Here is a 25,139-nt window from a genome sequence, read left to right on the forward strand (position 1 = left end):
ACCAGCTCTGCAGGCTCTGTGACACCCGGGGCAGGGAGTAGGCTCCCATGGGGATCCCTGCCCTCCCCTTTGAGCCAAAGTAATAAAGGTCTTTTGGGCTGATGATGACCTGGAGGGCAGTGAAGGGGCTGGTGGCGGTTGAGGGAGGGGGTCAGGGATCCGGGAAGGCCTAGACGTGGCTGCTGGTCCTGCCCTCGGTGCTGTGAGCTGTGGCCTAGACTGTGCCCCATCGACTCCCTCCTCCAATTCTAACGGGAGAGTCCCGCCTGGCCCTGTGCACCTGGGGAGACGCTTTTTGGGGACGGTCTCAGGGAAGGCTCCTGATGGCAGCAGCTGTGTGTATCTCCATGCCCAGCTGTGGCCTGGCACACTGAGGGCTATCGCTGAGAGAGTGGCCTGGTGATGCCGGTGACGCTTCCTTCTGGTGGCCTGAGGACTGCCTCCTCTGGGGAGCCTCCCCTGACCAAGCCCCTGGGTGTGGCCAGGGCTTGAGGGCTGCACACAGTTCCCAGTTCCCTACGGCTGCTCCTGAGCTGCGCCTCCAGGCCTGCTGAGCCTCCTTCTTGCCCCCAGCTCTCCTGCTGCCAAGATGTCCTCACCGCGGACAGAGACTCCTGGGCCGGAACTGCAGAGCCCCAAGGAGGCTGAGGAGCCGCAGACTCCAGCTCACAGCTCCCGGCAAACAGGCAGCAGGAAAGAGCCCAGTGGCCACCGCGTGGATGGCACAAGGCTGGGCCTGGGCACCCTGAAGCAGGCGTTCTCCTGGGCCAGCCAGCGGGCTTCCACCCAGGTCTCCAAGGAGAATGCGGGTCTGCTAAGGCAAAGCTCCTGCTCCCTGTTCCGGTCCCTCCGGCGAGCCCTGGACGAGGGCCCAGCTGCCGGCCATTCCCGGGCCACTCCTGAGGTCCCCTCGGAGGTCATGAATGCTGTCAGCCAGCAGGCATCTCCTGGGGCAGCGTCTGAGGAACTGAAACCCGAGACAGGTAAGGAAGGGCCTCAGAAACACTAAGCATGTAAGGAAACTGGCCAGAGGTCGGGGCCGCTGAGCTGAGGCTTCTGGAAAGGCTCTCCTCCCTAGCGCCCCAAACCCTGGCCCAGACACAGGCACTTATTTATTTATTTATTTGAGACAGGGTTTCACTCTGTCACCCAGGCTGGAGTGCAGTGGTGCAATCACAGCTCACTGCGACCTTGGCCTCCTGGGCTCAAGGAATCCTCCTGCCTCAGCCTCTCAAGTAGTTGGGACTACAGGCATGAGCCACTGCACCCGGCTAATTTTTTTAATGTATTTGTATTATTTTTGTAGAGATAGCGTTCTTGCTGTGTTGCCCAGGCTGGCCTCTAACTCCTGAGCTCACCCAGTCCTCCTGCTTTGGCCTCCTAAGGTGCCAGGCTTGCAGGCATGAGCTACCATGCCCAGCTGGACAAGTGCACTTGACATTTTTACAGCACCCCTGCAATGGGAGCCCCCACCATTGGGCAGATGGGAAAAGCGAGGCTCAGAGAGGTGCGGTGACTTGCCTCAATTCTCACAGCATGGAGAATGGGACTTGAACCCAGGTCTGCACGGCCGAGATCCCCAGCCTCTCCATGGTCTTTCACCGCCGGCTCTGGGTCAAACTAGGGCCATGTGCACAGCTGATCACAGGGTTGCAGAGGGTGCAAGGCTGGCAGAGGTGCCAGGAGGAAGGTCAGGGATTGTCCAGAGGAGGACACACTGGGGTGGGAAGAGGGGCCACCATAGAGGTGGAGGGCTCCTGTGGGGTGGAGGCTGGAAGAGAGCCGGGAGTAGCAGGAATGTAAAAGTGCACATGGGCAGGACACGCCCTGCCTGAGCTCTGACCTTATTAGACCTGCAATCAAGGCTGTGCATGAAGCTATCAAGTCCGGCTCAGCCGGGCGTGGGAGCCAGGCGGAAGGTAGGGCTGATAAATGGCTCCGTTCAGCCAGGCTTGGAGTCCCAGGTTCTGCCTTTTCAAAGGTGGCTCTAAGGGAGGGCTCCTGGCAGGTGCGGCCTGTTCCTGGAGCCTTCTGCGGAGCTGGGGCATCGCGCAGAGGCCGGGCAGTCCAGCCCCGAAAGACGGAGCCATGCCCTGCAGGTCTTGGTCCAGGTCGGGGGCTGCGGCGGCCCCTCTCACCGCCCCTCTTCTTGCCTGCCAGTGCAGAAGGCAAATCCGTGGCAGACCTCATTACTGAACGTCAACTGCTGGCGGCCTTGGAACAGCTTCTGCACTTGGAGACTCGGCTGGTGGCCGAGAAAGCCTCGCGCACCTTTGAGCAGGACCCCACGGCCTTCGCGCGGTGCGCCATGGACGTGTGCCTGCATTACGACGGGCTGGCAGCTGAGATCGGGGCCATCGTGCGCGAGACGCTGGGCGCCGACGGCGTGGACGCCGCCGCGCTGGCCGAGCTGGCCCACGTGGTGCGCGCGGAGGAGGAGGCCCACCCCGCGCCCCCAGACGACGGCGACTTCCTGCGCACGCCGCGCCGCTGGCGCCAGCACTGGGAGGAAGCGGTGAGGCGGAGCGCTCAGGAGCGCGTGCGGCAGTCGGGCACCAGGGAGGCCGAGGGCGCGTCGGGCCTGGCCCAGCTTCTGGTCGATCTGGGTGGCGTGGTTCGCCGCGACCTGCAGAAGGTGTGGCAGGAGGTGCAGCCCGCGTACTCGGCGGCTGGCTTCCCGGCCTGGGAGGTCTACCTGCGTGCCTTCCACGGCGCCGTGGCCCAGCGCCTCCAGGAGCTCGCGCGCGATGCCCGCGGCTGCGAGCAGCTCTATCTCCTTCTGGATTGGGCGGCCAACGTGTATGGCAGGTGAGGCTCGGCCAGGGCACCAAGAGGCGAGGACGACCGCTTCCCCCGCAGGCCTTGGGGCGCCCACTTTGAGGAGGACGTAGCCTTTCCTCTCTGTTCTCTCCCTGGGGTAGGACTGAGAGCTGAGGATTTCGACATGCTTTCCTCCCGGGTTAGTCCGTGGGGTGCTGCTGCCCCAGGTTTTCTAGGGGTCACCCATACACAGTTCCAGAATTTGGAAAGTTTCTGCGAGGAGGTTCCCACGGGAGCAAGGCCTGTGCTGGTTCACCAGGTGCCTTTGGGCGCATCGGAAAAGGGCACCTCTTGGCCAGGCGCGGTGGCTTACACCTATAATCCCAGCACTTTGAGAGGCTGAGGCAGGCAGATCACCAGAGGTCAGAAGTTTGAAACCAGCCTGGCCAATATGGTGAAACCCCGTTTCTATAAAAATACAAAAATCAGCTGAGCGTGGTGGCGGGCGCCTGTAATCCCAGCTACTCGGGAGGGCGAGCCAGGAGAATTGATTGAACCCGGAAGCTGAGATCTCGCCATTGCACTCCAGCCTGGGCAACAGAGCAAGACTCCAAAAAAAAAAAAAAAAAAGAAAAAGAAAGAGAGAAAGAGAGAGAAGAAAGGAAGAAAGAAAGAAAGAAAGGAAGGAAGGAAGGCAGGCACCTCTCTAGGGCAGACTCAACCCCTGCGGGCTCACAGCGCTTGGCGTGGGCTCACCGGCGCTTTCCCTTTGGACAGGCATCTGGGTTCAGGGTGCATCCCGCGGGGAATGGCCACATCCCTCTCTGCGCGTGGGATGAGGGTAACTTGCTTTCCCCAAGGAGCGGATCCCAGCCCCAGCAGCAGGAGCGCCCACGGTGTGGGGTGGGGGGTGCGGGGTGCGGGGTGAGGGGTGTGGGGGGTGGGGGATGGGGTGTGGGGTGGGGGGTGTGGGGAGGTTGCCTGAAGCCCCGCACTCCTTACATTGGTCCTTACGTTGCGTGGCCTCAGACCCGCATCCTCCCGGCTGTGGGCACCCCTGCTGTGGGTTGAGGGTGGCAGTTCCCTGAGCTGTGTCTGAGGAGAGGGCGGAATGCCATCTGGGTGACGGTCCTTCAGCGTCCTGCAGGAGGGCAGGAACAGCTGTCAGAGGCTTCCAGGGGGAGGGGGTGTGCGCTCACAGGGTGTGTGCACAGTGTGTGTGTGCCCGCAGTGTGTGCGTGTGCTCACCGTGTGTGTGTGCGCGTGTGTGAGAACAGATGCCCAGGTTCAGGGATTAAACTGTGAGCCTGGCCAGAGGAGGGGCAGCGGCTGCAGCATCAGAGCCGCCCGCCCTCAGCCCCCTGCCCTGACTTCCAGTTCTGACTTTCTGGGCACCCCTGGCCTGGCGCTGCCCACCGAGCCACTGCCCCCGCTCCTGGCGCCGGACGTGTGGGCCCGACTGGAAAGTGACTACACTAGCTTCCTCGAGGTCAGTCCCGACGGGCCAGGCTGGAGGGGGCAGGTTCTGGCGGGAGGTGTGGCGCCCAGGCGCAGGGCTGCCAGAGCTGGCGCTGGTTCACCCTGCGGCCCCCAGCGCGGACTTGTGACAATACAGGGCGGCCCTCATCCCGGACGGCGCGGGACGGGGTCCGGGAGGGTCTCACCGCGGTGGTCCCTTCTCCCCCCAGGCCAAGATCGCTAGCTGCTTCGACCGTATATTGCAGCTGGAGCAGAGTCGCTGGGCGGCGGCCGAGGGCCCGGAGGTGCTGCAGGGCCTCTACCGGGCGCCGCTGTCCACGGACGTCCACATGGTGCGGCCCAGAGCAGGGGCTGGGAAGGGGCGCGTGTTCAAGCCTCACGCACACGATGGGGACACCCAGAACGATCCTACCCAGTCCTGTAGCAACCCTTCTGTTAGATGGGAGCCTGACGCCCCGCGTGGGGGGAAATCGGGACCCTGGGCACGTCTAGGGACTGGGAGGCAGCTGGACGGGGGTTTGCGGGAGTTGACTCTCGGGTTGCGGGGCTTTCCGACTGAGCGACACAGCCGGGCTGGCTGAAGGTGTGGCGGAGCTACAGGGTGAACTGCGGCCTGGAGTCCGCGGCTGGGACGCGCACTTAGTGCGGGACTTCGCTCGCAGCTCGTGGCCGAGCACGTGAAGGCGGCCGGCGCCATCTCCGCGGAGCTGGAGGCCACCACCTTGCGAATCTGCACGCGGGCGCTCGGCCTCTTCGTGCCCAGGTGCGGACTCATCCTCGGTAGGGGAGCGACGCGGCCAGGTGTGCTCTGCAGGTGGGAGGGAGGGGTCTGCGCGGGGACCTGATGGGAGGGTGGACCCAGGGTCATCGCGCAGCCAGGAAGGGTCCCCAAGGGCTCTGTGTATCCTGCCCCAGGTTTGAAAAGGCTTTTCTGGCGTCGGAGGCGGTGAGCGACCCGCACCTGGGCGCCTACATCAACGCCTGCGAGGAGCTCAGGTAGGGCTCGGCCGCTTCTGCGCAGGCGCGGTGCGGCCGGCAGGGGGCGCGCGAGCGCCGGGAACCTGGATGGAGGGGAGTGCGCGCGCGTGGAGGGGGCAGAGCTGAGGAGTGTGTGTGTGTCCGTGTGTTGGTGGATCTGAGGGGTGTGGACGGGTGTGTGCATGTGTGTGTAGCAGAGTTGAGGGGTGTGTGTAGCATGTGTAGTGGAGCTGAGGGTGTGCCTGTGTGTGTGTGCGTGTGTAGAACTGAGGTGTACATGTATGTGTGGCGGAGCTAAAAAGTGTGTGTGTGCATGTGTGTGGGGTGGAGCTGAGTGGTGTGTGTGTGTGTGTGTCAGACCTGAGGGCCATGTGTCTCTGGTGTGTATGTGTGTGTCAGAGCTGAGGGGCATGTGTCTCTGGGGTGTGTGTGTGTCAGAGCTGAGGGGCGTGTGTCTCAGGTGTGTGTGTATGTGTGCATGTGTGTGGGGTGGAGCTGAGTGGTGTGTGTGTGTGTGTGTGTGTCAGACCTGAGGGCCATGTGTCTCGGGTGTGTATGTGTGTGTGAGAGCTGAGTGGTGTGTGTGTCAGACCTGAGGGCCATGTGTCTCCGGTGTGTATGTGTGTGTCAGAGCTGAGTGGTGTGTGTGTCAGAGCTGAGGGGCGTGTGTCTCAGGTGTGTGTGTATGTGTGCATGTGTGTGGGGTGGAGCTGAGTGGTGTGTGTGTGTGTGTGTCAGAGCTGAGGGGCGTGTGTCTCAGGTGTGTGTGTATGTGTGCATGTGTGTGGGGTGGAGCTGAGTGGTGTGTGTGTGTGTGTGTCAGACCTGAGGGGCGTGTGTCTCAGGTGTGTGTGTATGTGTGCATGTGTGTGGGGTGGAGCTGAGTGGTGTGTGTGTGTCTGTGTGTGTGTGTGTCAGACCTGAGGGCCATGTGTCTCCGGTGTGTATGTGTGTGTGAGAGCTGAGTGGTGTGTATGTCAGAGCTGAGGGGCGTGTGTCTCAGGTGTGTGTGTATGTGTGCATGTGTGTGGGGTGGAGCTGAGTGGTGTGTGTGTGTGTGTCAGACCTGAGGACCATGTGTCTCCGGTGTGTATGTGTGTGTGAGAGCTGAGTGGTGTGTGTGTCAGAGCTGAGGGGCATGTGTCTCAGGTGTGTGTGTATGTGTGCATGTGTGTGGGGTGGAGCTGAGGGGTGTGTGTGTGTGTGTGTCAGACCTGAGGGCCATGTGTCTCCGGTGTGTATGTGTGTGTGAGAGCTGAGTGGTGTGTGTGTCAGAGCTGAGGGGCGTGTGTCTCAGGTGTGTGTGTATGTGTGCATGTGTGTGGGGTAGAGCTGAGTGGTGTATGTGTGTGTGCGTGTGTCAGAGCTGAGGGGTGTGTCTCAGGTGTGTGTGTGTGTCAGAGCTGAGAGGTGTGTGCGCGTGTGTGTGTGTGTGTGTGTCCATCCAAGTGGAGGCCCTGGGGGAGTGTGGGCGGCTCTTCAAGGCGGAGCAGAGGCCGAGGGTCCCAGCTCGCTGCCCGCTGCCTCGGTCTCCATTTTCCCTCCCTTCATCCCAGACAGCATTTCTTCCTTTTTGGGACACCTCCTCCTCTGGGAAGCGTCCCTGAGCCTGAACCCTGGGCTGTGCTGGGGTGGGGTCTGGGTCTCTGTGCCCCCAGTAGGTGGAGGCCCTCCCTGTGGGCTGGCAGCAGCTGGCAGCCTTCTGTGCCCTCAGCTCCAGGCCAGGCCTCAGCAGATGCATCAGTGCTGAGGGGGGCCAGCATCAGAGGGCACAGGCTGGGCCACCCTGCCTGGTTCATCCTTTTTTTAAAGTTTGTAGATGTTAGTGGCCCCAAGTGCTCACTTCTCATTTATCTGATTTCAAAGAACAGCTGTGCCACCTGCTGGCTGTGTGTTCTGGGACAAGCCACTTCCTTCTGTGCCTCTTTTGCCACCTGTCAAATAGGATCAGAGCAGCTGCCCCCTGGGGCAGTGTGGAACTCTGTGCCTGAGGGGACTCAGCTCCCACTGGCTCTTTGTAGCACCTGTGAGTGCCAGGCACTGAGCAAGTGCCTTCCTTGCCTGACGAGTCTCATCCCAAGCACACACAGGTGGGTATACAGGCCTGGAAAGGAGGCGTCACTTGCCCAGTCATGCAGCTGGTGAGTGGTGGAGCTGGGGCTTGAACCAGGCCTGCCTACATCCAAAGCGTGACCATGAAGCACTGCTTCGTTAGCACTCTCTCGTCCTTAATCTGTGCCAGGCCTGTCCTTGGCCCTGGGCCCCTGGGTTTCAGCTCCAGGGAGCGTTCTCTGCCCGTTGGTAAGTCGGGCAGCTTCTGGCTAACCCTTGATGGAACTCCAGCCTGCCCTACCGTGTCCCTGGCTGTGGAACTGGGTATAGCCTGTACCTTAGTTTCCTCAACAGTGAAATACGGATATTGTCATCTTCAGGGGAGCAGTTATGAGGCTCAAGGTGTGACTCTGCCACACTGTTTATCACCAAAAGGGAGGGAAAGTCCGTCCCAGAAGCCACCAGAGGGGGATTGGCCAGCCACCTGCTGACCTGCCCTCAGTGACTGGCTCCCTGGGCTTCCGTGCTGTCCCTCACTTGACTCTGCTCCCACAGGCTGCCCTTCACATTCCAGTCTAAGTGAGTGGAGCTGGAGTGGCCTCACCGGACACGGCTGTGTGCCTAGCCTTGTTCCCCAGCCTGCCCTCCCTTGCCCACCTCATCGCTGGTCCTGGCCCCTCCCCAGGACCAGTCTTCTCTCCAGGTACCCAGGAACCCAAGAGGAGCTGGAGAAGCCCCTGGCGGCGGCCACCTGCAGCTTCCAGAAGCACCTGCTTCGTGGCCTGCAGCGTGACTTACAGGTGACTGTGACAGGCCCTCCCTCCACACCGTCCATGCCCAGCAGGTACCCCTATCCTAGAGCCTGGGGGCCCAGGTCACAGCATTCACTTATTCCAGGGACCAGCTCGTGGGTGTGTGTGAAGGGTAGTGGGCAGGGAACCCAGGGGAGGTCCCAGCTGAGCACGACGACTGGGCGACGCCTGCCTTCTCACTTCAGTCTCCAGCTGTTGGTGGTCACCCCGAAGCATGGGATAGTGGGTCCCCGGATCCAGGCCTAGGCCCCTCACCCAGTCCCTCAAGGCGTCCCCGGGGCACACCCTGAGCAGATCTGACTGGCAAAGTCAAACCCTGCCCCTGGAGCTTGGGGCCTGGGAGAGGCATCCTGGGAAAGGGCTCCTGACATCACCTGTGGCTAGGAGAGGGGATGGCCCCAGCCCAGGAGGGAAGGCGTCAGGAGTGCACACTGGGCTCCGAGGGAGGGGTTGGGTGGGGGGAGTGCTTTGCAGACTCCCACCCGCTCTGTCCCCAGCCACTCTTCAGGGCCGTGTGGACCAGGGGCTGGCTGGCAGGGGACTGGCTGCAACCCCTCATGGACAAGGTGGTGGTCTTTGCTGCTCATCTCCAGCATGTGGCTCGGCCACGGGCACAGGTACCCCAAGGGTGAGGGCCCCAGCAGGGCTGTGCCCAGGGTTGGGGCTGCTGACCCTGACCCTGACCCTGACCCTGACGACTCTGGGCCGTCCAGGAGACTCTGCAGGAGGCGCACCGGTTCGTGGTCCGAGAGTACCTGGCGCAGGCGCTGAGGCCGCGGGAGCGGTTCCGGGGCATGGAGCGCATGCGCAGCTCCCAGAAGATGAGTCTGGATGCCCAGGCCATCGGTGACACCTTCCAGGGCCTGGTAGGGGCCCCTGGGCGTTTGCCTCTGTGCAGGGAGGGGGTGGCGGTGACTAGGGCCCCAGCACCGAGAGGGCTTTTGGCAGGGCGGTTCTCCCCACTCTGGATCAGGTGGAGCATGGACTGGGGCGACTGTGGGGTTGGGGTGGGACCAGGTGGGAGGATGTCACTTTGCATACATTTGCACACAGTTTGCAGGAGCCCGGTCACCGGCAGGGCCTGTGGCAGGTGTCCCCCATTCAGGCCAAAGCCCTAGAGCAGAGGCACAGAGCCCCTGCACACCCCTTGGCTGGCCTGAGCACTCCCAGGCCAGCCTCGGTTTTCCTATCGGAGCAGAGGCAGGAAGATGCCTGTGGGAATGGGACTGGAGGGGAGACGAATGCTGAGGCCCAGGAGCCCTCGGTTTCTAGGCACAGCTCCCATCGTTTGGGGAAGGCAGTCCCAGCGCCGAGTGGAGTCGGAGTGGTTGTGGGAGGGCTGACCTCACACCCTGGCAGGAGTTGAAGCAGGGGCGGGAAGAGAGCTCCTGGGGCAGGTGGCGGCTCTGTCTCACAGGGTTCCGAGGCCACGTGGCTGGACCAAGCCATCCAGTGCGTGGCCGAGATCCTGGGCGAGACTTATAAAGATGACATCCAGCGGCACCTGGAGACTCTCATCCGGAGCTATCCTGACATCAGGTGTGAACCCCACCTGCTTCGCTGGCTTCAGGGCCAAGGGGGCCGGTGTTGGAGGGGCCCTGGCCTGGACCTGACTGCCCAGGAGCCTGAAGACCAGAGGCTGGCCGTGGGCCTTGGACCCTCAGACCTTCAAGGCTGGAGGGGAACAGAGAGCACCCCTTCTCCTAATCTGTTCTCAGCCATCCTCCATCAGCCCCATTGGGGGAGGGCACGCCTCCAGTCCTAGAATCTGAGGAGGGAGGCGGACCCCGAACCCCTGGGGAGAAAGCCCTCTCTGAAACCAAGGGGATTCTGAGACCAGGCCAGGAGGAAGGAGGCTTTGATCCCGGGGTGTGCTGGGGGGACGGTGAGTCATCCAAGCGCTTGGAAATCCCAGCTTGAATCTCTGCATTCTTTTGGAGATTCCGGGATGTGCAGTGCACAGAAAGGTCCTGGTTCAGCCCCTTCTCTGGGCCACCCTGCCACGGGGTGGGGGAGAATTCCTAGTTCCCAGCCAGGCTGCCTTTCAGGCTATGGCTCAGAGAGAGCACCCTGGGCGTTCCCCTCCAATCCCCCCTCCCCACTGCCGGCCCTGTCACCCGCAGCTGCATCACCCCCTCCCTCCCTCTCCACCTGTCCCCGGGTCTCCCGCTGTGCCTCTGCACCTCTGTGTGGGCTGCTTCCCCGATCTGCAAACCGCTCTCCTGTGCCCCCAGGCCCATGCTCCGCCCCTCCCCTAGCACAGCAATTCCTGGCCTCAGTCAGTCTGACCCTGACTGACTCCTGGAATGCAGGGTGACTCATACTAACTCCCAAGCCCATGGCTTCCCCCATCCTGGGGCTGGGGGTGCTGCGGGGGTGTGGGTCTCAGTGAGCGCCCGCATGTCTCTGCAGGCAGGACCACGTACAGGCCATTCTGGCGCTGCGCCGGCTGGGCCGCCGGCGGAACCAGCATCTCTTGCAGCACGCCCGAGACCTGCTGAGAGCTGCGGCCGGGGCTGCGGGTGCGGAGGCCCCCCGGGGCCGTGTGCTCTTCGAGGAGATCAAGGTGCCCAGTGCCATGGTGGTGCTGATCACCTGTGTCTAGTGCTCTCTGGCTGGAGGGGGGCGGCCATGGGTGGGGAGCTGTGGTCCATGGGGGTCAGCCAGAAGCCCAGGGCGTCACTCTCGGCCCTGCTCCCAACTCTGACACCACAGTTAGGGAATTTTTGTCGTCAGCAGCTGAGCACAGCTGCCAGGCCAGAAGGAGCAGCCGTGCAGGAGGCATTTCAGGCATGGGGGGAGTGTTTTGTGTTGCAGAGCTCCCTTCAGTGCTGCCCGGCAGGGAGGGCCTCCCGCCCCACTGCCCAGCTTCACCCTCCAGTCTGAAAGTGAAGAGCAGAGAATTTATTTAAAAAATAAATGTGAATTAAGATGGTGCCTCCCTAAGGAGTGGGCAGGGAGTGGGAGGCCTGGGTCCCCGTGTGCCAAAGGGCTGGGCCAGAGGCTCTCTGGTGACACCATTTGGTGGGTGGCCCTCTCCTGCCTGTGGAACCCATGGGGAGACTGAGGCAGGTCCAGAGGGGGCAGGCGCATACCTGTGGCTGCCTCCACCACTGCCTGGGTACTCGGTCAGCCTCGCGCAGCAGGGCTGGGTACTGCTCTGTCCCAGCCAAGGCAGGCTCGGGGCTTCCTGGGGACGAAAAGAGGCTAAGGCTGCTTCTGCAGCTTGAAGAATTCGGGTTAGATGTGGGAGGGACTTCCCAGCGGTGAAAGTTGTCAAGTTACTGCAGGGGGGTGTCACCCGTGGAGTGTGTATGGGGGCGACGCTGAGCTGTCAGCAATGCAGGCCAGCTCCAGCAGCGCCTACATCTCCACTTCTCTCCCACAACCTGTCACTGAAGCTTGGCTGCCACCTGAGGCCGAGCTGCTGGGAAATCCGCTTGCATTGGCCGAGCTGCTGGGAAATCCATTTGCATTGGCAGCCAGGTTTGCTGGGGAGGTTGAAAGTTGAGATGGGGAGATTTCCAGGGAGCAGCTGAGACAGGTGGCGACAGATACCCCTCACAGCCCTCCGCAGTGGCCCCCCTAGCGTCTCTGGGCCAGACCCTGACCCTGGCGAGAGGGGGGCGGCCCGTGACAGCAGGCAGGCCAGGGTTCCAAGAGCTCAACAAAGTTGGGTCACCTGAGGGCAGGGTAGGGGGCTTGAAGGGCTGTGGTGCCAGGCAGGCAGGGCTGTGTCTCTCCCCGCTCCCTCCAAGTCCCCTCGTGGCACTGTGGACAACCAGGGGCCAGTTCCCCAGGCAGCCCTGCTCCAGTTCCCATGCTAGGGCTGGGGACTGGGGTCTTAGTCTTGCTGGGACCTGGTGCGTGGGGGTCAAGTGCCCAGGGCTTGTCTGTCTCTTCTGGGGGCAAGTGCTCGGGCACAGGCCAGGGAAAGGGAGTATCCAGAACTTCCTGGTGGGGTGGGGTGGGTGGGGCAGGAATGAGGAAGTGGGAGGGCTGGGGTTCCCCATCTCCAGGGCTGTAATGGGGGCGGGTGTGTGATGCTGGTGCCGATAAGCGGTTCCCGTACCTGATGGGAAGACCGAGGCTGGCAGAGGACAGGTGGGCATTGCTTCATGCCCAGAATCCTCCCAGCCAGGGGCCAGAGGGGCATGTATTTTCCCAGGGGAGGGTCCCAAGAGGACTGACAGGTCAGTCTGTCCCCTGCTTGACCCCACCCCTGACCTGGTGGCCATCAGTGTCCCAGGCAGGGTGCATGGGAGGGGAGAGAGGAGGAGTTGGCGTGGTCTGGTCCTGGTCAGGTTCACCCTTAGGACCCCCTGCCACCCCCTTCCCCACCTTTCTGTCCCAGGCTCCTCACTGAGCCGCTGGGCTGGAGCTGGAGGGTCCTGGGGCTGGGCTGTAGGGTTGTGGGGCTTCCATCCTGGCTCTACCACTTCCCACCTGTGAGAACGCAGCCACATTCCTTTATCTCACCGTGCCTTGTTTTTTTCCAGCTGTGAAATGGGGGCGCTGTCAGTGCCTCCTAGGCTGGGGAGGGTGAAGTCAGCCATAGAGCCGGAGCCCTGGCATCCCTGTGACCCCATGTTCCCAGAGGCCCTCCCAGGCCATGGGTTGCAAGGAAAAGCTGAGAAGGCCCTGGGCGCCCTGGGGTTGGGGTGGCGGGTGTGGGTGCTGAGGCTGGAGCAACATCTGAGTTGAGTGCAGTCACTGGGAGGCCCCAAGGGAGGCTGGGAAGAGGTGCCGAAGGCTGAGTGGCTGGTGGCCGAGGGAGGGGGCCTGGCTTAGACCCTAAGGGTCCCTCACCCGGAGACAGGAAGACCCGGTTTTCCTGGTAGGAACTGTGTGCCCATGTGCCCTCGCATCTCCATGCCAGGAGGCTGTGCGTGCGTCGTGTGTGCGGGTTCTCCTGAGCCCAGCGGTGGCTGGGGCTGGGGACTGCAGGCTGGGACTTCCCAGGCCAGCCAGGCTGAGCTGGGGTGGCAGCTCCTAGAGGGTGCACTCAGGGAGGCTGGGGACAGAGGGGGGCCGAGACCAAGGCACCCTGGGTGCCTCAGTCCTGGGGTCTGGCCACTGGCCTTTCCGCCCCAGGGGGTGGAGGCTGAGCCCAGGAGACCCGGCAAAGAGCCTGAAGTGCTTCCTGGGGCATCTGTGGTCCAGGCCAAGCCTGCAGGTGCTTTCCGAGAGCTACCGCGGTTCTCACTGGCAGGTCATCTGGCTGGACAGCCTGAGCCATCCTACCTCCCTCAGGCTCTCCCCAGGCCCTGCCTGCCGGCCCCTGGTCCCCAGCCTCTGCCTGCCACCTGTTCCCTGCTGCGTGGCTCAGGTCTCCGTCTTCAGGGCCAGCTGGGCTTCCCCCAGTGCCTCCATGGCCTGGGGCTCCTGCATGTCCTGGGGGTCCCTCTGGCCTCTGTCCCTGAGCCTGGGGTCATTGAGGCAGGGACTGCTCTGAGAATCTTCTGGGCACCAACTGGGAGGGCAGTGAGAAGACAAAGGGGGCCCGCATACCCCAGGCCCGCACGCTGTGGTCTACGGAGGTGATCCACTGTGTGTATATGTGTGTGCATGTGCACATGTATGTGTGTGTGTATGTGTGTACATGTGTATATCTGTATGTGCATGTGTGTTTGCATATATGCACGCATATGTGTGTATGTGTATGTATATGTATGTGCATATGTGTATAGCGTGTGTTTTCATGTGTCTATGCATGCATGTGCATATGTGTGCGCACATGTGCGTGTGTATATGTATGTGTATGTTACTGCATGCGTGTGTACCTGCCTCTGTGTGTGTGTGTGTGTGTCTGTGCACAGGCATGCCTGCTGGCCCACAGACAGCGTGTTTGGGTGAGAGGAGACTGGAGAGCCCCCCAAAGCTCAGGCTGGGGCCGGCAGCCTTCCATGGCATCTCTCTCTCCTGGTCTCCTGGCGTCCGGGCCTGGCCCCTGCTTGAGTGTGTCACGTGGGAGACACACAGGCTGAGCCACGCAGGCCTGCGTTCCAGTCTCTACTCTGGCCCTTCTAGCGGGGGACTGGCCCAGTCTTGTTTATAATGTGGGAGGGAGTGTCCAGTAGGGAGCCAGTGAGCTGTCCACAGTGGTCCTGGCAAGCGGCCGTGCTATGGGCGGTGGTTCATGTGTCCCCTCCAGGCTTGCACAGACAGGCCTGTCCCCTCTTCCTTCCTTGCCTGGTGACCTTGGCCCCTTCCTTTCTGGGTTCAGTACTCAGCAGGCCCCTGTACGTGGGGGCAGCACCCCCAGCAGCTAGAAAGTGACTGCAGGACCCCCCCCCACTGCCTGCACTGGGAGAGCAGGCTGCAGTAGCCAAGGCTACCCCGTCCCCAATCTCACTTCCTTCCTTTGCTGTCACAAAGAAGCCCCGGGGCCGCTCCTGCAGCTCACAGTCCATCATGAGGCCCGGGGCGGGCAGTCAGGAGTGGGCTGTCCCACAGCACTACCTGTCCCCGCCCTTCCATGTGGACAGCTAGTCGGTGGGCACCTGCTGGCCTCTGTGCTCTGCTGAGGCTGCCACTGCAGAGGACGGGTCCACAGCGCCCAGGCCACAGCCACCCGAATCTCAGCCTGGCCTCTTGGGACCCTGTTCTTGTGAAACGCTTGGAGGGAAGTGAAACTTGGACAAGTTACACCCACCCCTCGGTCCATCCTCTCCTGGGCCTCTCCAGGGACACCCTCACTTCGGTCTGCACGTGTGCCCACCCATGTATTAGCAGCCTTAAACATGTGTTACATGCTTACTAATGTTTTGGGTAGCAATGCATTTGCACAGGTCAGAATTTAAACGACACCAAAGGGTCTGAGGTAGAGCGTCTCCTCGTCGCCCGTGCTCCTGCTCCCATCCCCGAAGTAACTGAGGTAGAGCGTCTCCTCGCCGCCCGTGCTCCTGCTCCCATCCCCGAAGTAACTGAGGTAGAGCGTCTCCTCGTCGCCCGTGCTCCTGCTCCCATCCCCGAAGTAACTGAGGTAGAGCGTCTCCTCGTCGCCCGTGCTCCTGCTCCCATCCCCGAAGGAACTGAGGTGACTTGCAGGACACTGGAATTGGTAGAAGGTGATTCCTGCCCGAGGAATTTATACGAATAGTGACGTTCTGGGCATTGGTGACGAACCTGTTTTGCTGGAGGTCGCTGGGAGGATAGGGCAGTCATTCTTTTTTTTTTTTTTTTAAGACGGAGTCTCACTCTGTCGCCCAGACTGCAGTGCTCATTACAACCTTCACCTCCCGGGTTCAAGTGATTCTCCTGCTTCAGCCTCTCTAAGCAAGTAGCTGGGATTATAGGCACCTGTTACCACGCCTGGCTGTTTTTGTATTTTTATTTTTATTTTTATTTATTTATTTTTTTTGAGACGGAGTTTCGCTCTTGTTACCCAGGCTGGAGTGCAATGGCGTGATCTCGGCTCACCGCAACCTCCGCCTCCTGGGTTCAGGCAATTCTCCTGCCTCAGCCTCCCGAGTAGCTGGGATTACAGGCACGCGCCACCATGCCCAGCTAATTTTTTTGTATTTTTAGTAGAGACGGGGTTTCACCATGTTGACCAGGATGGTCTCAATCTCTTGACCTCGTGATCCACCCGCCTCGGCCTCCCAAAGTGCTGGGATTACAGGTTTCAGCCACCGCGCCCGGCCAGTTTTCGTATTTTTAGTAGAGATGGGGTTTCACCATGTTGGTCAGGTTGGTCTGGAACTCCTGACCTCGAATGATTCTCCTGCCTCAGCCTCCCAAAGTGCTGGGATTACAGGCGTGAGCCACTGCGCCTGGCCTGGGCAGTGGTTCTTGATCCCTGTAAACATCAAATGAGGAACTCAATGCTCTTAGATGGATAGAATCCGCAAATAATGGACTCAGGATCTTGGAAAGACAGTTGTCATTGTCACCAGTAGAGGGTCATGACGGCAAGTTGTCTAGGTTCTTGGCGTTTTGAACAAAGACTTGGACAAAACACCCAGCAAAGCAAAGAAAGAATGAAGCAACAAAAGAACACAAGCAGGGACTGACTGAAAAAGTGCACTCCACAGTGTGCCATAGTGTGGGAGCAGCGGCTCAAGAGCTGGGTGCAAATCTGAGGTCTAAATAACCCCAACAGGTTTCCCATTGGCCACTTCACGCTCACCTCATGTGCAGAAGGCAGCCAACCAGAGGCTAAAGCAAAGTTACAAAGGTCACACTCCCGTGCAAACATCTGATTGGTTGTAAAAAGCAACCAATCAGAGGCTAGGATGAGGCCAAGCGTGGATCCCAGCAGTTTGGGAGGCCCAGGTGGGCGGATCACCTGAGGTCAGGAGTTCAAGACCAGCCTGGCCAAAATGCTGAAACCACGTCTCTACTAAAATTACAAAAAAAAAATTAGCTGGTTGTGGTGGCAGACACTTGTAATTCCAGCTACTCAGGATGCTGAGGCAGGAGAATCACTTGAACCCTGGAGGCAGAGGTTGCAGTGAACCGAGATTGCGCATTTGCACTCCAGCCTGAGATTCAGTCTCAAAAAAAAAAAAAAAAAGAGGTTAGGGTGAAGTTACAGTTACTCTCCTATGTGAAGGAAGACTGGGCTGCAATCAGTCTGATTGGTGTGGACAGCAACCTTTCACAGGCTGGAGCGACGTTACAGAGTTGCACGAAAAGACTTGACCGACAATCACAGTCCGATTTGTTGCAGACAGCCAATTTCCCATCTATCATGCAGAAAAGTTCAGGGAGGCTGGGCATGGTGGCTCACGCCCGTAATCCCAGCACTCTGGAAGGCTGAGGCAGGTGGGTCACCTGAGGCCAGGAGTTCCAGACCAGCCTGGCCAACATGGTGAAACCCATCTCTACTAAAAATACGAAAATTAGCTGGGCGTGGTGGCACGCACCTGTAGTCCCAGCTGCTCAGGAGGGTGAGGTAGCTGAATCACTCGAACCCAAGAGGCAGAGGTTTCAGTGAGCTGAGATTGCCCCACTGCACTCCAGCTTGGATGACAGAGAGACACTGTCCAAAGAAAAAGAAAAGTAATGGAAAAGGTGAGGGGTTTGCAAAGGGAGTAGTGTCCGGTCCTGTGGTTACTTAGGTGTGGAGAGTGAGGGTTTTCCTTTCAATACAGGTCTAGGAAGTCGGTGTGAAATAGCCTGAGGTTCCCTGCCTCCAGACCCTGTTCTCCTGCCTCATGATGAGAAGTCCTGCCATTTATGGGGTACCCACTGTGTGCTGGGCTCTGCATGGTGGTGCGTGGTGTTTCTGCTTCCCCTGGACTCAGGGCTGGCATTTCGAATCAGCCTCTGGACTCAGACACTGATGGGCTGGAATCCCAGCTCTGCACCTTCCTAGCTGTGTGACGCTGTGTGAGTTACTCCACCTCTCTGGGTTCCGTCTCCCTATGTAAACTTGGGAGCATTACATAAGAAAATGCAAGAGTCGGCTGGAGGAGGGCCTGGCTGTCCGGGAGCATCCTCCTGCCTGTCTGGGAGCATCCTCCTGCCTGTCCGGGAGCATCCTCCTGCCTGTCCGGGAGCATCCTCCTGGCTGTCCGGGAGCATCCTCCTGCCTGTCTGGGAGCATCCTCCTGCCTGTCCGGGAGCATCCTCCTGCCTGTGGCATTCATTGTCATTTATCTGCACTACCTCCTTTAAGCCATCCCTGCCAACCCTCTGAGCATGCCAGCGCCATCTCCAGGAGGTTCCAGGAAATGGCACTGTCCCAAGCAACATGTGGAAAGACACAGCTGCCAGTGATGGAGCGCCAGGGCCCAGGTGGTCTCCACGCCCAAGCCCACACATGGATGCCCTCCTTCCCCAAGGTCTGGAGGTCAGAGCTCCTGGCCGGCTGGCAAGGAGGAGGCTCTCAGCACGTGGGCTGGACACCTGGGCTGGAGGCAGTGGCAGGCCCTGTGGTGATTTTGAGCAGCCTCTGTTACAGTAGACAGACAGGAGCAGGGCAAGAGAGCGCCTAGGAATGTCGTGCAGCCATCAGGTGGGGATGGTCAGGCAGTTGTTACATTGTCTTTCTAAAATAATAATTGGTCGCAGCCAGCACCAGGGAAAGGCAGCCTCCCAACATAGGCATTTCTCCTACACAGAAGCACGTGAACCTAGTGATCGGCAACTTCCCCATAAGATCTCAGGGGTCCGGGGAGTGAGCTCAAGCATGGGCACCAAGAGGCAAAATGGCAGAGCTTAGCTGGTTCATGACCTTCCTGGAGAAACACTCCCAGGTGAGAGAAGAGTGCCTCAGATAAGCACGTGCACTGCGTCGGTAACCACACCGCGCATGGGGTGCCTACTCCATGTAGGAGGTTGGGGAGGGATAACATGGGAGAAATGCCAGATACAGGTGACAGGGAGATGGAGGCAACAAGTGCTGGCAGGCCGAGGGGCGTGCGGACAGCCCAGCCCAAGGGAAGAATCAGGAGGAGGAACACAATCCCCCTGGAAGTGGAAGCAGGTCAATGTATCGAACCCCAAGTCCACGGTCACCCCACACACTGGAATCCCTCTAGTCACCCAAGTTCCTTCCTTTCATTCCTGCCCTAAAAGTGTTTTTTTTTTTGTTGTTGTTGTTGTTTTTTGAGATAGGGTCTTGTGCTGTATCCCATGCTGGAGTGCAGCTCGCACGACCTGGGCTCACAGCAACCTCCGCCACCTCCTGGGTTCAAGTGATCTTCTCACCTCAGCCTCCCGAGTAGCTGGGACCACAGGTGCCCACCATCACGCTCAGCTAATTTTTGTGTCATTATACTTTTTAAATTTATTTTTTGAGGTGGAATCTTGCTCTGTCCCCCAGGCTGGAGTGCAGTGGTCTGATCTCGGCTCACTGCAACCTCTGCCTCCCGGGTTCAAGCGATTCTCCTGCCTCAGCCTCCTGGGTAGCTGGGACTACAGGTGTGTGCCACTACACCTGGCTAATTTTTGTGTTTTTAGTAGAGATGGGGTTTCACCATATTGGCCAGGCTAGTCTCAAGTTCCTGACCTCGTGATTTGCCCACCTCGGCCTCCCAGAGTCCTGGGATTACAGGTGTGAGCAGCGGCCCAACCTATTATCATTATTATTTGGTAGAGGTGGGGTTTGCCATGTTGCCCAGGCTCCTTCTCTAAAACCTTTAAATAAACTTTCCCTCCTGCTTTGAAACTGGCTGCAGTCTCTGACTTTGCCTTAGACGCTCTTGGTTGAAATTCTTTTTCCTGTGACTTGGATACAGTCCCTCTGATAACACCTCCCCTCCCGTCTCTGCTTCCCTCCCCTCCCCCCCCTCCTCCCCTCCTTCCCTTCCCTCCCCTTTCCTCCCCTCCCCTCTCAAAGGTCAAACTGTACACTGCCCCATGAAGCCTTGCTGGGCTTCCCAAGAGAGCCCACATGATTGGCCCCTGTCATTGGGAGAACCCTGCGTGGACTGCGGCTCTGCAGCTGTTTTCCTGGAAATCATGCCGGCTCTGGGAAGCGCCCATGTTCTGCTCCCAGGAAGAAGGAACCAGAGCTGAACGTGGGCATTTTATATCACTACCGGAGAGATGTGTTGAGACTGGGTTTTAGGAGGACTGAGCTTTGGGAAGGGGTTGGGTCCTGCTGCCCCACAGGCCCTGCTTTCTCTCCCGTGGCCCTTCTCAGGAGGACAGTGGGCCAGGCCATGGAACAGTTGCAGAAGCCAAACCTACCTACCTAATCGGGCCTCGGTTTCTCCAGCTGCCCAATACGAGAAGGAGTCCTTGGCCTGGCTTCCTCCTAGGAGGAAGGGGAGGGGCTATCAGCAAGTCACCAGTGTCCCGTGGGGCTGGGGCGGGGTGGGGCACCGCCTGATGGCACATGTCTGGTCTGCTGAGGGTCCTCATGCTCCCTCCTTTGCAGGAGGGGATGCACTGTGAGAGTGGCTCCTGGTCAGCTGTCCTGGCCATTCCATAGTCCCGGAGGAGGTCAGCAGGCTTCAGCCAGGGTCTCATGCAGCTGCAAGCGAAGCTGAGCGAGTCACTGCTCCCTTGGGGAAGGTTGGGTGGCAGCGGGGACCCCAGCCTTAAGGCCTCAACCTCTGTGCTCGATTCTCTGAGACTCAGTTTCCTTATCTGTCAGCATGGGACATGATGGCCCCACCCCATGCAGTGAGTAAGGAGGGCATCCCAGGGGGAACAAGAGGCCCCGGGAAGAGACCCAGGTCTGGTGACAGGCTGAGAAGTGAAAGGGAGAAGCGGGGTGAATGTGGGGTCCTGGGAGCCAGGGCCTGGGCAGTGGGAAGTGCAAGTCATTGTGCAGAGGGAAGCAGCTGGGTGCTGGGGGAGGGGCTGGGGACCACCCTAAGGTCAAGCCTGCTCTTGTGACCAAGGCTAGCAGCTGCAGCCATGCCCCTGGCCAGGCCTACTGCTGTGGCCAGGCCAACCCACCCACAGGCCCTGTGCCCCTCATGATCCCCCCACAGTCTCCGCCTTGCCCAGGTTACTCCTCCTGCCTTCAACTGCTCCTCCTCCAGAGAGCCTCCCTCTCGGTACCCAGTACGCTCAAGAACGCCGAGCAGAAGGGCCAGTGACGCTGCTCCCGCTGTTATTCTCCGTCTGGTGCTGAATCGGCCTCTTCTGCGGCCCTCCAGGGAGCAGGTGGAGGTTTAATTAATGGACTAAACAATGTAATGTGAAAGATTGGGAAATTTTTCTTTTCAAGATGAAAAGGGAGATACCTCCCATTTCTGCATCTAAACTCCTTGGTCTGGAAGTCCTTTCTTGTGTCCGACTTAAATACATCAAGCTGACTAGACCTCTCTGTGCCTCGGTTTCCTCATCTGTGAAAAGGGCTTCACCACTGGCCGGCAGTGACTAGACCTCTCTGTGCCTCGGTTTCCTCATCTGTGAAAAGGGCTTCACCACTGGCCGGCAGTGACTAGACCTCTCTGTGCCTCGGTTTCCTCATCTGTGAAAAGGGCTTGACCACTGGCTGGCAGTGACTAGACCTCTCTGTGCCTCGGTTTCCTCATCTGTGAAAAGGGCTTCACCACTGGCCGGCACGTGACTAGACCTCTCTGTGCCTCGGTTTCCTCATCTGTGAAAAGGGCTTGACCACTGGCTGGCAGTGACTAGACCTCTCTGTGCCTCGGTTTCCTCATCTGTGAAAAGGGCTTCACCACTGGCCGGCACGTGACTAGACCTCTCTGTGCCTCGGTTTCCTCATCTGTGAAAAGGGCTTCACCACTGGCCGGCACGTGACTAGACCTCTCTGTGCCTCGGTTTCCTCATCTGTGAAAAGGGCTTCACCACTGGCCGGCACGTGACTAGACCTCTCTGTGCCTCGGTTTCCTCATCTGTGAAAAGGGCTTCACCACTGGCCGGCACGTGACTAGACCTCTCTGTGCCTCGGTTTCCTCATCTGTGAAAAGGGGATAGTTAGTACCACATCGTTAGGTTGTTTGATGAAATTGACTAATGTATACAAAACACTTAGAACAGCCTGGCACCTGCGGAGATCAACAGACATTGGCTGTCTACCCAAAAGAATTGAAAGCAGAACTGAAAAGATATTTGCATACCCTTGTTATTTTGTTTCTTTGTTTTTGTTTTGAGACAGGGTCTTATTCTGTTACCATGCTGGAGTGCTGTGGTGCAATTATGGCTCACTGGAGCCTCAGCCTGCCAGGCTCAGGTGGTTCCCCCACCTCAGCTTCCCAAGTAGCTGAGACTACAGGTGTGTGCCACCATACTCAGCTAATTTTTTGTATTTTTGGTGGAGACGGTATCACCATGTTGCCCAGGTTGGTCTCGAACTCCAGAGCTCAAGCGATCCATCCGCCTCGGCCTCCCAAAGTGCTGGGATTACAGGCATGAGCCACCACACCCAGTCCACACCCATGTTTATAGCAGCAGTGTACATAGCAGCCAAGAGGTGCAGCAACCCAGTGTGCACAGAGAGGTGAACAGATGCTCACGGTGCGACCCAGCATGCGCGGAGATGTGAACAGAAGCTCACGGCGTGACCCAGCGTGCACAGAGAGATGAACAGATGCTCACGGTGTGTGTGACCCAGCGTGCACAGAGAGATGAACAGATGCTCACGGCGTGACCCAGCGTGCACGGAGAGGTGAACAGATGCTCACGGCGTGACCCAGCGTGCACGGAGAGGTGAACAGATGCTCACGGCGTGACCCAGCGTGCACGGAGAGGTGAACAGATGCTCACGGCGTGACCCAGCGTGCACGGAGAGGTGAACAGATGCTCACGGCGTGACCCAGCGTGCACGGAGAGGTGAACAGATGCTCACGGCGTGACCCAGCGTGCACGGAGAGGTGAACAGATGCTCACGGCGTGACCCAGCGTTCACGGAGAGGTGAACAGATGCTCACGGCGTGACCCAGCGTGCACGGAGAGATGAACAGATGCTCACGGCGTGACCCAGCGTGCACGGAGAGGTGAACAGATGCTCACGGCTTGACCCAGCGTGCACGGAGAGATGAACAGATGCTCACGGCGTGACCCAGCGTGCACGGAGAGGTGAACAGATGCTCACGGTGTGACCCAGCGTGCACAGAGAGATGAACAGATGCTCACGGCGTGACCCAGCGTGCACGGAGAGGTGAACAGATGCTCACGGTGTAGTCCGTCCGCACAATGGAATATGGATCCACCTTCCAAAGGAAGGGAATTCTGACATCTGCTCCAACATGAATGAATCCCGCAGACATTATGCTGAGGGAAAGAAACCAGACACAAAAGGGCAAACGCTGTGTGACTCTATTTACCTGCAGTACCTAGAACAGTCAAGACCACAGAGACAAAACATAGAAGGGTGGCTGCCAGGCCCTGGGGGTAGAGGGAAAGGGGAGTCAGTGGGAATGGGCAGAGTTTGCATTTTGCCAGGTGAAGAGTTCTGCGGTGGAGGGTGGCGATGTTTGAACACCTGTGAATATACTTAATGCCACTGAACCGCGCACTTAAAAGATTATAAATGTTGTATGTATTTTCTTACATATAAAGTTATGTGTATTGTACCATAATAATAAAAAAAAGAAAGTCAGCTGTCATTGTTCTGAGAGAGGGAAGGGAGGGGACATACCATGTGTCCTGGCCTCTGAAGCCCTGGCTTGCGTGCGAGGAGCTGATTGTAGCTCTTGGCCAGGTGCTGGCACACCTGCCTTCTAGGCTAAATGGGGAGGTCATTGCCAGTCTGCTCCTGTCTGCTGCCCTCCCCGCCAGGCAGAGCCTGCTGGATCGCTTGTTGCCCTGGCCTCTGCCCTGAGGAGCTGGGGAATGAGACAGCCGCAGGCTGCTGGTCATGAACATTCCCACCCAGCATGTGATGCTGGCTTCCTGCTGGGGTGGAGCCCTGGGCTGGCTCTGGCTCCTCTGCAAGTTCCTGGCCTCTTGGGAACTGTTTTCTGCATCTTTGAGAAGAGGGTAAGGACTGCTCCGGCCCTGTGGGTGCCTCTGGCTGTCTCCCTTGGCCCTCCATGCCGCCCCATTTTCAGAAGACTTCGCATATGTGACCATTGACCCTCGTGCCTGAGCTTCCAGAGGGGAAGGGACGGGTGCAGACACGAACCCAAGGCAGGAGTCTCATTTCGCAATCCCTGGCCGGTGCTCTGCGGGGGCTGTCAGCAGCGGGGGACAAGGTTGGCAGCCCCGCTCCAGCCCTGCAAAGCCCATGCAGACCAGGGGCTGCCTCCCAGGGGGCAGTGGGGTCCAAGGCCTGACAACGGCCTCCTGGCAGATGCAGACTTCCCGAGCAATTTCCAGATCTGCTTGGGGCTGGGAGGGGAGGTGGGGGAAGAGTCTGGCAGGAGAGTCTTGTGGGATTGCACAATGAGGCCACAGCAGCCAGCCGCGAAGGCAGGCAAGGGCCAGGGCCCCTCAGCCCGTGTCCTCGTGGCCCCTGTGTGGAAGAACTCTATCTGTGCCCTGCCTACGGAAGGACTCTCCCAGCCTCGGGACACAGTGGATCTGCGGACTCATCTGAAAAGTGTCATCCCTGGAGCCCTAGGGAGAGAGGGGGTGGGGCTGGCAGCCTTGGCACCCCATCCTGGCGGCCTCCTGCATCTGCTCCCCTGCAGGTCCCCCAGAGACAGGATGGATGACAATCCAAGCTCAGACCTGGCACTTGGCCACCACTCTTGAAGAGGAAGTTCTCAGTTCCCAGGGCACCCTGAACCCACAGCCGGCCCCACTCCGCTGCCCCCTTGGTCCTGGAAGACCTGTTCCCAGGTGGAGAGGGGCTGGCGGCCTGAGCAGGGGGCAGGGAAAGGAGCCAAGCGAAAGAGGGGAGGAGCAGAGGCCCCAGTGAGGCAGGAGGGAAGCGGGTGCCCAGCGGGAAATTCCTAAATGACAGGGGCCTTTCCAGAGGGCAGGAATTCCTAGCGTGTGAAATAAGGAAGGAAGTGAATCTCCTCTGGGTTCCCTTCTCAGCCCCCTCCTATCCTCCCCACATGCCCCACCCCGCGTCCCCCAAGACAGACCCCGAGAGACAGGGTTTGGATGGGGAAACTGAGGCCTGCGCTGAGTGGCAAAGTCGGCTTGATGATCAGGACAAGGCCCTGGTGTCTGGCCCTTAGGCCCCTCCCCTTCTGCCTGCTCCGGCAGCCTGTGGGGCCCAGACCTAGCCCCAGAGGGGGAAAGGCTCCAGTGGGAGTCCCACGGGCTTGGCTGGGAACCCCACTCTGCTACTTCATGTGGTATGACCCGGGTCAGCTGCTTCACCTCTTCGCATTTACGCATTTCAACAAGGCTAGACGAGAGGGGCGCCAGGCCCTGTGCCCAGCGCGCCACCTGTGCAGCCCTCCCTAGGGCGCCTCCTCAGAGGGGCGTCTGGGGGAGTTGGGGTGGGACCGGGCGTCCCCGCAGCTGGCGCGGAGCCAGTCTGTGACGCGGGAACGCGGTCGAGCGCTCCCCTTCCAGGCGGCCTATCAGAAGCAGTCGTCGGACAATGGCCCCGCGCCCGCCAGCCCGGTCCTTCCCGTGGCGTCCCCCTCGCCCCACATAACATGCGACGAGCGGTCGGACCCCCCGCCCCGCGCCTGGTTGCTGGGAGGAAGTGACCGCGCCTCGCATCCCCCGCTGGGCAGGCCGGGCGTGCCCGGCCCCAGGGACGCAGGGACACAGCGGGGC

The 25,139-nt window shown here is 59.7% G+C and overlaps 1 protein-coding gene and 1 long non-coding RNA gene across 7 annotated transcripts; one reads left to right on the forward strand and one right to left on the reverse strand.

Annotated features, from left to right (window-relative positions):
- The first annotated feature begins 483 nt into the window (after nt 1-483).
- EXOC3L4 (exocyst complex component 3 like 4) lies at nt 484-19,203 on the forward strand. 6 transcript variants are annotated; one of them, XM_054240388.2, is made up of 12 exons: nt 484-983; nt 2,166-2,808; nt 4,138-4,249; nt 4,449-4,571; nt 4,902-5,002; nt 5,155-5,235; nt 7,955-8,069; nt 8,579-8,698; nt 8,795-8,947; nt 9,499-9,620; nt 9,800-9,966; nt 10,494-19,203. In XM_054240388.2, the coding sequence occupies exons 1-12, from the start codon at nt 590-592 to the stop codon at nt 10,580-10,582; spliced, it is 2,220 nt and encodes a 739-aa protein (XP_054096363.2). In that variant the 5' UTR covers nt 484-589; the 3' UTR covers nt 10,583-19,203. The 6 variants fall into 6 exon arrangements, 4 of the variants coding, with proteins under 4 accessions (XP_054096363.2, XP_054096365.2, XP_035117493.2 ...); XM_054240390.2 differs by having other exon boundaries at nt 7,973-8,069; XR_008474618.2 differs by having other exon boundaries at nt 9,499-9,966; nt 10,494-10,633.
- Nucleotides 19,204-21,879: 2,676 nt separating this feature from the next.
- LOC144577482 (uncharacterized) lies at nt 21,880-24,841 on the reverse strand. Its single transcript, XR_013521613.1, has 3 exons — nt 24,732-24,841; nt 23,095-23,181; nt 21,880-22,727 (listed from the first exon to the last, which is right to left on the reverse strand). It is a non-coding gene; the product is annotated as an uncharacterized LOC144577482 (long non-coding RNA).
- Between the last annotated feature and the right edge of the window lie 298 nt (nt 24,842-25,139).

Source organism: Callithrix jacchus, chromosome 8, assembly GCF_049354715.1.
Source record: "Callithrix jacchus isolate 240 chromosome 8, calJac240_pri, whole genome shotgun sequence".
NCBI lineage: Eukaryota > Metazoa > Chordata > Mammalia > Primates > Cebidae > Callithrix > Callithrix jacchus.